This window comes from Triticum aestivum, chromosome 3A, assembly GCF_018294505.1.
Source record: "Triticum aestivum cultivar Chinese Spring chromosome 3A, IWGSC CS RefSeq v2.1, whole genome shotgun sequence".
NCBI lineage: Eukaryota > Viridiplantae > Streptophyta > Magnoliopsida > Poales > Poaceae > Triticum > Triticum aestivum.
Window position 1 is genome coordinate 595,189,562 of NC_057800.1, and position 11,100 is coordinate 595,200,661.

The following is an 11,100-nucleotide window of genomic DNA, read 5'->3' on the forward strand; positions in this document are numbered from 1 at the left end:
ATGCGGGATATTTGTGGCAAAGGGTCCAATGAGAATGGAAATAAGGGTAAGCTAACCAATGACAATGATGAGGTGGTGGAGGTGAGGTAGCATTGGGCATCCAACAGGTAATGAACGTCCCACGGGACTTAAAGAAAGGTCGTGCTCCGACCTAGCAACACTAATGGGTGACAACGAATATACGCCAGGTGAGAGGTGAGGTGAAAAGTCGTGCTCCGACCTAGCAACACTGATGAGAAGAACAAGGGAATGAAGGGTAAGCTAACCAATGGTAATGATGAGGTGTTAGCGGTGAGGTAGCACAGGGCATCCAACAGGTAATGAACGTCCCATAGGACTTAGAGAAAGGCCGTGCTCCGACCTAGCAACACTAATGGGTGACGACGAATCTATGTCGGGCGAGAGGTGTGTTGTGAGGCAAAAGGAGACTAGGGAGATGAGGCGCGGAGGAGGAAGGGCCGAAGAGGAGAAAAGGAAGGAGGAGTGAGGTGGGCAGTTGATAGGAGAGGAGGGAGGAATCGCGGATAGCATGGACAAACAAGAAGATGAAATGGCAGGGGAGTTGTGGCACGCAGGGGCAGGGGCACTCAGTCCCATTTTTCCTTTGGCTTTTCTTTTGCAGGAAAACTTCCAACCAATTCATCACGCTATGGTAGTACAAAGAACACATAAATAATAAAACTTAAATCCATTTCCATAGACCACATGGTGACGACTACAAGCACTGGAGCGAGCCAAAGGAGCACAGCCGTCATCACCCCTCCCTCGTCGGAGCCGGTCCAAACTTGTTGTAGTAGACAGTCGGGAAGTCATCGTGCTAAGACCCATAGGACCAGCACACCAGAACAAAAACCATCGCCGATGATGAAAAGTATAGATCGAAAGGATCCAACCTACACACACACGAACAAAGACTGAATCCAACTGGAACCACCGAAGGCCAGCACCAACCGAACCATATGAGATCGCTGGAGACACGCCTCAACACGCCCTCCGACGGCGCTAGACGTATCACCGAGACGGGGGGCATGCGAGGAGAACCTTATTCCATCTTCAAGGAGGCGCCACCACCTCGTCTTCCTGTGTAGTACACAAATTCTAAACGAACTCATAAAAACACCTAAAAATGAAGGAAAATCCCTCCCTCCGGCAAGGTCGGGGTCCATCGCGCCTCCATGACCCTAGGGCCGTTAGAGACGAGACGGACCGGCAGGAGGTAGAGCGGGCCTAAGTTATTTCTTGGGGAGGAGGCAGAAGAGGCGGCTTTTGATTTTAATCTTTATATCTTTTGAACCAAAGTACAAAATAAGTTTCGTTTGCATATTCATGTTTCTTGTGATGAGGGCGTTCAAATAATATCCATTTTGAATATATTTTGACGAGTTTAAAAAAACATTATGTTTTAATTGCTGAAACTTGATGCAAGTGAATAACAAATACTTAAAACTTGGTATGAGCAAGCGAAGAAAACTTATTTTCGGAACCTAAAACTTCAAACTTTTTGTGTGCCCCATACGAAATCCAACGAGATTGCGGATCGTGAGGCAATCGGCCATTTGCTGGGCAGGTGCGTGTCCCCATAAGTTTCCAATGGAGTGGGGTCATGCCCTAGTGGTATATTGTAAGGGCAGCGTCCTACTCGTGGACACATAGTAAAAGGATAAATTGGAGTTCAGTGGCATTCAAAGTGTACACTTTTGAACATGAAACCCTACTTATATCTTCCGATAAATAAAGATCTCTTTAGCGACTCATTTTCTTGTGCTTCACCCATGCATACCCTTGATCTAGAGACTAGAAAATGAATTCCACGACCAAACAGCTCCGCATATACGTGCTTAAACAGCCCAAAGTGGCAAAAGCCCAACGTGATTATACTTTCTTTCCCAGACCAACGTGCTTATACTTTGCAGAACTAAAGCTTCCGTAAATAATTCAGTATTTGGGGGCAAAGCATTGCCATCTTTGCATGGCCTACGTGTAAATCCAACCAGCGCTCGTGATTAACAACTCAAAATCTCATAATTAATTATACGGCTAATTAGCGCACGACTGCACGTGATGCCCCCTCCCTCTGCACCACCGTCAACACGCAGGCAACGTACGTGAACGACGTAGCACGATCGATCTTCTGTTTTGGGTCGTGTCACTGAACGGATTCCTCTTGCGGTCAGCGCCGATTGCGGTGGATTCCCCGCGGTAGTTTGTTTGGCTAAGATCAGATCACACGTACAGTAGTACTTATCCGATTCTGGGGTCCTTTCCTCTGGCGCGGATCTGTTTCCTCTGCGGAACAAACGTATCAGAGGATGTGGAAACGAACTACAACAACAACAAACTTCTTGGGCTTGGACTGCACCCAGTACGACTACTGCTCACGCTCATATGCGGAGATCTGGCACGTACTAGGTAGGCACGTGCCGTCACAACTCACAACAACACGCGGCGACTTGATCCCACGGGCGCACCGATGGTTGACTCCGGCGTGGCGATAGCTCTCGGCGTGGTCGGGCTCCTCGTGGCGGTGCTCGCGATCGCCTGGGCGGTGCGGTGCGCCGTCGCCCGGCGGCGCACCGAGGAGGCGAAGCAGGCCGTCGCCGTCGGCGCGGGGCTGCTGGACAAGGAGGCCGTCGTCGTCGACGTCGAGGCCAAGTGCGAGGAGCCGCCGCTCTGCGCGATATGCAAGGGGCCGCTGGCGGCGGGCGGGGGGAGGTGCCGGCGGCTGCGCGCGTGCGGCCACGTCTACCACGCCGAGTGCGTCGACCTGTGGCTCCAGCGGAAGCCGATCTGCCCGCTGTGCCGGGCCGGCGTCGTGCTCTCGCGGACGGACATCGTTGACGCCATCGTGTGAGCCGTCTGTGCAGGTCGTCGGTGCGGCGCGGCGCGGTGCACGGGCACGTGCGTGCGCTCTGCGCCGCCGTACGTCCTTCTGCAGTCCGCACACGCGGCCGTGTCCTCATCCGCGACCGTGCGTGCCTGCGTGCGTTGGGGAATTTTGCTCCTGACATAGGAAGACAATACTGGTAGTAGTTTTGTGTATTCGGAGGGAGGAAGATACTGTATTTGTTTCGTTGGTTCGCTCGCTTGTACTCAAGGATACGTGCAAGCACTTTTTGACAAGGATTTCTTTAGTGGTTTTTGACAAGCGTTATCTTACAGAAACACTAAAAATCTAGCATTTTTCATAGCAATTTATATCGGTGTGATGATGACCAATTTAGGTTGCAAGCACCACAATTTTCTGTAAGAAAAAATGAATTGAGGCGGATTTGCCATGCTCATCATCTAAACTCGTCATCCTCGAAGAACAAAGATTTAAATTGCTAGCTATATATGTGCTATAGGTTTTTGGGCACCATGCTACCCTTTATTTGGAAAAAAATAAGAATACATATTTGAAAGTTTCAGAAAAAATCGAAAACAGTTATGTGAAAACTTGTATGTATTCACTACAGATCCATGAAATTTGTTTCAAAAAAATGTAATTTGTAAGTTGTACAAAAAAACAAAAATCTGGCCCAAAAACAAAAAAAAGTGGCCTATTTTGAAAATACATATTTGTCTTCTCTTTGAACAAACGTGTGAAAGTAAAATGTTGTGAAATTTTGCACATAAGTAGTATACATGTGTGTGCGTGTTTACAGGAAAAAACAATTATTTTGCGCTTTAGAAAATGGTTTCTTTGAAACGGCCACCGTGGTGCTCGTGCACAATTAGCAATTTTTGCAAATAGTTGTGCTATTTGGCATAGCTCGCTAGTAGTTATAACTAAAGCTATTATTTTGTAAGTGTGTATGGACCAATAATAGCTTGTAATCATTTGGACCTACAAATTTAATCCAAACGGCCAGTTATTAAATGAAATACAAAAATAATAACGCCCACACGTATGGCAAACATTGCAACTCACCCATATGTCTGGCTCATCGTCCAGTTAAGTTTGCACGAATCTTGACACATCGATGTAGTTTTCACGTGTCACGTAGGACAAGGCCAGTGTGTGGGCGTTGGAGAAGTCGCCCACACGCCCAACATCACGCGGTTGCCAGCTGCATTGTGTGGGCAAACTAGTTTCTGCTCACACAGCCACCACCTAGTTCACGCGCGTGTGGGCGAACTGCTTTTGCCCACATGACAGTCATATGTTGTTGGATGGCAACTGCAGTTGCGTGTACATAGCAACTATGATCGCTAGACGGCAATTACAGTTGCGCGTACATGGCAATCAGATAAACATACATGTCAACTGTGATTAACCACTAGTGGCAACTAAGTAAACACACATGACAACTATTGTTTGACCATATGTTGCAAGTAGTTAATCACACACGACAACTATGATTTGATTACACGTGGCAACTACTATAAATTATACATGGCAACTATAGTTAACCAAAACAGAGAGAGTTGTCATGCTTTTACAATCATATTTGCCATCCTGAATAACTACAACTGTCATCTCGAATGGCAGCTAAATCGTCATCCCGCGGGTATTTAATGTAGCTACGCCAGGAGGTGTGGGCATATTTGCTTCATGCTACACGCATGGCAGCAGCAGGGCCAGCGCCCGGTGACCCTGGGCACTTGCCCGGGCTCGCTCGGTACGCTCCAGCTACGATGACCCGGCTACGTTGGCAAAACTCGTCAACGCATCGTGCTTTTACCCGGGCAGTTGGGCTGGTTGTCTGATCAGCTAATGAGCTTTTTTTTCCTTCCGTAATTATCCAATGGTTGGTCGATCGCTCCACCTCCCCACGACCCCGTCTGTTCCTCTGTTCCAGGCGGCGGCACCCTGATCGGAGACGAAATGGCGGCGTATGGAGGCTGGCCTGGGCTGGGCGTGTGGCCGGCGATGGGCTGATCCATCACAGGAACAGCTTGTTACATCATCGGCCAGTGGCTGCTTGTCCGTTCCTTCGTGATTACTCATTAGGTAAGATTGCTAACTTTTGGAGATTGATATTAGGATTTAAATTTCGAGGTTAGAGCATGCGGAGATCGTCATTGAGTTTATATATTACTTCAATTGAAAATTACATTTGTATGATAACTATGTTCATAATTTCACTTCGTTTAGAATTGGTTTGGGATTTTGGTGCTATTTTATATGTTCTATACTCAAATCAAGGTTTATTTTTACTGTTCAATTTTTTTGGAAACCAATGGATTACCTGATATTTCTTTGGAACCTGTTTTTTTTGCTACACATTTAGGTACCGTGAAATAAAATCTGTATGCATCTCTTAACACAAAATAACCCCTAGGCTGGTGGAAGTGCTTTCGAGGTCGCATGATCAATTACCCGTCTTGCCAGCATACGTCAAACCCGCGCATTAGGGAAAGGATTGACTTGTATTGACCACTAGAATGCAAACAGATTTGTGTATACAAATGGTTAAATATTATATATTCCGCTTATAAATAAATTTGAAATTAAAAGTTTATTTAAATGCTTTCAGGCAAAAAAAGCCAAAAAATCAAGAATTTTCAAAAACCAGTTCTTTCGCCTCCTACAGAAAACCTGGCATCAAGAAAAAAATACATGAGCCGAACACCCAAAATTTTCAGATTATACACTTAGGCTTAAACTTGCCCGGGCATCACAAAATTCCTGGCTCCGCCCCTGACGCACGGGATGGGGATAAGTAGTACTTGTTGGGTGTGTGGCACGAAATAGCTACGCCCACACGTATGGACAATTCTATTGTTCACTCACACACAGCTCATATGGACTGTCCCCCGTTCATGCCACACAGTGTGTGGATGAATGCCTATTATGCTCCATATGTAATGAATATCAACGGCCATGAAATAACATGAAAAATTCAATCTTTCGCAGGAAGTTGTTCTATCTTGAAGTTTTGGTTGGATGGCAACTGCTTGAATGCAAGTCCCACCATGACTCACGATGTCGCAACCAAGAAACAAAATAAACCATATATCTATAAGTTAAATAGTTAATGATGGATTCAGTTTAGTCCTTGCTTGGCCAATGTATTTTTTTTACACACATTTTCTCCTTTTTCTTTAAGGATGCTACTGTAAATAGCTTCCGTGATAGCTCGTGATATCTTACATAGCTATAGCTTATACATCACCACCATGACGCGAAAAAGGTGATTTAAAACCTTTTGTGGGAACATAATTTGCCATTAAACATTTGGTTTGCCATTGTCAAAAATCTGACGTCAGCTTTGTACTGGAATTTGTATCTTATTATACTTGCCTTTTCCTTTTTGTAGGGGTGTTCTCGAGTTTTTCTTATATTTTTTTTAAATCAACGAGTTTTTCTAATCTTGCTCATCTGAATTAACCGACGAAGCAATTTCACAATTTAGATGCTCCGTGGCCCCCTTTACGACATGGGTCGTCATGCTATTTTGTAGAAAACCCCCTGATGATTTCGGTAATCAACCCATAGTCTAGTTTTAGGTTAGATTTTGTTTTGGGGGAAAACCCTATGATGTTTGGGATAATCAACCCGAAGTACATATCAAATGATTTTTTAAAACATCCATATCTTTTAAGCCCTAACTTCAAATTTTAACATTTAATATATGAAATTATCAAAAAAATGTGTAGAATTTGAATATGATATTATTTTACCTAGTAACCATATTAATATTTGTGGTGCAACCTTAGTCAATAGAGCAAGACCCGTCTTTGTTTCGTACCAGTGTCGATTCGGATTGAAAATGAACACCTCAGCAAACCACCAAGATTGGAGACCAAATAAATCATTTATAACCACACACGCAATCATCGCCAAAATCTCACAGAAAAAATATTCTTATGTTATGCCGAGAGAGACGCCTTAGGATTGACAACATTCAAATGCATTGTGATTGTGTGAGCATTGAGGCCGCCGTCGGCGATGGTTGGAATGAGGATAACCAGAACCACACATGAGATATTGTGTGTTGAAATAAAGGACAAGGACCTATTGGGGTCTTCACTCAAAGTTATTTGGTTCGGGGAGTGGTATTTTTTCCCGATGCAACGCATGGGCTCTTTTGCTAATAAATCTCTCATTCCAGACCTGCTAAAATTACAAATGGCTAGCTAGCATGGTTGGCCCAACAAACACAAACAAACAAATCATGGGCGACTCAATGACAAATAAGACGCATGCTGCATCAAGTTCTCGGCCTTTCGCATGTTCCGAGTGACCAAAACTGGGCCGGACATTTATCAATTAGCTTCGATTTTGGGTAAATTGTGCATAGGTGGCCCGGCCCGAAGCCCAACGATCGGCCGGCTCGGGCCTCACTTTCCAGCCCACAGCGTGGCTTGAAGCCTAGAAAAAGCCCAGTGAACCATGATTTTTAGGACTTCTCTTCTCTATCTTTATTTTTTTAACTTATAAAGAACATAAGATCCATCAGTCACTCACATTTTTTTCCATCACCATTGGTCCAACCTCCCATCCTCACCAATTTTTTTTTGTTTTTTCATTCCCTGTTGGTTTTCAGCAACATAATAAATCAGATCAATCTATGGTATATATAATAAATTGATGATCCATAAAAAATTGTTTTTTAGACATCCATAAAAAATTCTTTCTTATGGCGAAACTTCATACCGGTCAGACATTTTGGTAACTCAATAGGTCAGAATAAATTCCCTTTCTGTAGACCAATAAATATCAATCAATCTCTCATCTTTGGCAACCCAATAAATCAGATCAATTATTAGCACATACCTATTTTCTAATTTAATAAATGCAGAAAAATTAAGCTTTTCATAACGAAAACATATTTTTTTATCTATATGTTTTGCATCAAGATTCGTCCTGTATGGTTGCCTTATTGTGTTAAAAAATATCTTGCCATTGTGGCAATGCACGGACATGTATATAGTTGATAGAAAAATAGGTATAGTGTTGCACGTGGACGTTTGGTCTATGGGTGTATATATAACCTATATGGAGAAAATAAAAATAAAATAAAAAATTGAAAAAAAAAGCTTTGACCTTCCATTGTACTTGTAAACAAATAAACAAAGAGAAAAACCCCGTTGACTTCTTTTAAGAAAACAAAAGTTTCAGCCAAAATAGTGTGAATATTGACCTATAATAGCAAATAAATTTTGTTTTTTACTCTAAAGTCAACGCTGAGGTTTTGTTCACGAAAATTTATATACTAGTGCAAAAGAAAGTCGAGATTATTCCACAAAAAAATCTAGAAATGTTTTACTTTTTATGTAATTATTAAAAAATCATACATGGCGTACATACACGCAGGAACCAAGGGGTATTTCTCGTATAGTGTTATACTTCATCCGTCCCAAAATAAGTGTCTCAACTTTATAGTAACTACTTTGTACTAACTTTAATATAAAGTTGTACTAAACTTGAGACAATTATTTTCGAACGAAGTGACTAGTATTTACCCAGGAAAACAGCTAAATTGTTATTTTAAAATATGAAAAATAAGCATTTTCAAGGGCAGCGGGTTGAGACGGGCTCAGGTTTTGCATTTCGAGGTCAGGCTTTTTAAAACCCGGCCCGTCCTGGAAATCCAAGGAATAGTAGTATTGGGAAGTTCCTACTCTGGTTTAGAAGCGAGCTGTCAGCCATCGCCTCGTGTCGTGCTCCGGGTGCTTCCTTTGATTTTCTTTTTATTTTTTCGCACGCGTTTTTAGTTTTTTAATGTTTTTTCCTGGTTTTTCTTGACTTTTCGGTTTACCACCTTTTTAGCTTTTGGACAAAAAAGATCCATGGTCCTGCCTCTCGCAACTGGAAAAATGGTCTTTTTTACTTTTTGAGAGGCATGGTCGTGCCTCCTGGAAACAGGGAAAAAAGTTCTTTTTTTCCTTCCACGAGAGGCATGCCCGTGTCTCACGGAAACTAAAAAAAACATGTCTTTTTTACTTGAGCGAGAGACATGGATTTTCTTCCGCGAGAGGCACGGTCATGCCTATCGGAAACGGGGAAAAAATGTGTTTTCTTCTCTTTTTTTCTCTTCCGTCGGAGGCACAGATTTGCTTCACGTGGAGGCACATTTTTGCTTCTGTGAGAGGCACGGTCGTGCCTCTCGGAAACAAAAAAAATCGTGTTTTATTTTTTTCTCCTTTCGCAAGAGGCACGAATTTACTTCTCGTGGAGGCACGTGTTTGCTTCCACGAAAGGCACATTAGTGCCTTGGTTCGGTTTTTACATGAGAAAAAAGTTAACCAAAACCTATCAAAATGGGATCTAGTTTTAAAGATCTCCACGTGATGAAGCCAACAGTGAAAACATTCAAGTTTTGGATGCACGGTTTAAGAGATAAAATAATTTGAATAAATGGGTCTATGGAAAAAAAGAAAACTCTCAGTTGCGACAAGTGACGCACATGCAGTGCCACTTATCGCAACCCGAGGAGGTGGAATAACCTTTGCAAAGAGTGCTTCTTAATTAGTCATTTCGGAGATCGTTTTGTCTCGCTTAATGCAAGATATAGTCGCCCCGGCTTTTCCTTGAAGAGTCCTCTAGACGGGCCGGCCCACATAATGGTTGTATTCTTTTTTCTTCTCAGATATCCGCATTTCTTCTGCTTTTTTGCATACTGTCTTTTAGTAGTCTTTCTACACACAGTGCAATTTTTTCCAATATAAGTGTACATTTTTCCATATAAACATTGAACTTTTTGAGTATACTGAACATTTTGTTATATCGATTGAACAATTTTTTCATACACAACGAATTTTTTAATTATGTGTTGAACATTTTTATAATAAATACTGAACGTTTTCTAATATATGGTGAATTTTTATTAATATACACATAACTTTTATAAAATACACATATTGAACGATTTTCAAAAATATTTATAATTTAACATAAATTTAAAAAATTATCTTTTTTAGGGTAACTTTAAAAATATATAGCTCCTAAAACATAATAGCCGTTTTCAACTAAAAAAGGGTCTAAAAACTGAAAAGGAAAAAAAGTGCTCATGGCCCGGACAGTGTCTCGTTTTGAAGATTCCTGATCGGTTCAGGTTAATTTTTAAGCGGTTTTATTTGTTTTTCCTTTTTTGAAAAGAAGTTTCTATAAACAAATAGTCAAAAATTAAAATTGTTTTTGTTTCGAAAAAATGGTTGGAAATTTCACATAAATTTGGTGTTTGATGTTTGGAATTTAAAAAAAGTTACTGTTTTAAAAAAATCAAAGATGTTCATATTTAAAAAAATGTTTGGCAATTTACAAAAAAGTTTGTGTTTTCAATATTGTTTGATTTTTTTAAAAAAATCCCATTTTATAAATATGTTTTAAAATTATTACAAATGTGTCTGAAAATAATTTTGGAATTTTAATAAATATTCTGTGGTTGAAAAATTGTTCAGAGATTCATAGAAATCACAAGTCCAAAATTTGTTCTTGTTCTCGGAAAATGTTCAGGAATTTGCAAAAAATGTTTATGTTTTTAACTAAAGTGCTAAATTTCAAAAAATGATCTGGTTTTCAACTTTTGGAAAACAAAATTTGAAGATTAAAAAAGTGTAGACACTTTCTTCATATATTTTTTGTTTCTTAGAACGAATGATTAAACATTAGGAAAAACTGTGGGCTATACCTATAGTAATCGGCTTGCTATAATGCAGCCATGGCGCCACTAGATCGGCCCAGCCATGGCCACCCCTGTGTGTCGGGTCCCTGTTTGACGCAAAACGCGTCATATAGGAGCTCCCCGGCTTAACACCGAAATGGAAATCTTTTTCAAACTGGATTTTGTGCTCGGTCTCTCATAACAACAGTTAATCTGGATGAATATATTTATTTATTTTAGGACAGAATATCTCTACTCCTAATAGACGAGTTGGTTGAATAGTCTCACCACTTTCGTCTGGATTTTTTTTCGTTTGGTTTTTTTTCGTCCCCTCCCTCCTCTCTTTTCTACGTGTTTATTTTCCTCTTCATTCTTTTCTTATAAACCAAGACTTTCTTAAAGTACAAAAGATCACAAATCTAACTTTCCTATCCTAACTTACCTAAGTCAACAATGATTTTTCTCATTAATGCAATTTGCTTTAGGAAATAAAATGACGAATTGTAAGGAAAAAATAACAGAATTTAAGAACGATCCCTCGATCGGTGCATCCCCTGCCCACAGACGA

At 41.1% G+C, this 11,100-nt stretch overlaps 1 protein-coding gene across 1 annotated transcript; it reads left to right on the top strand.

Annotated features, from left to right (window-relative positions):
* The first annotated feature begins 2,294 nt into the window (after positions 1-2,294).
* Positions 2,295-3,069, top strand: LOC123058732 (RING-H2 finger protein ATL56-like). The gene has a single exon (XM_044481425.1). It carries the CDS (start codon positions 2,471-2,473, stop codon positions 2,849-2,851), a length of 381 nt encoding a protein of 126 aa, XP_044337360.1. The 5' UTR covers positions 2,295-2,470; the 3' UTR covers positions 2,852-3,069.
* The last annotated feature ends 8,031 nt before the right edge of the window (positions 3,070-11,100 follow it).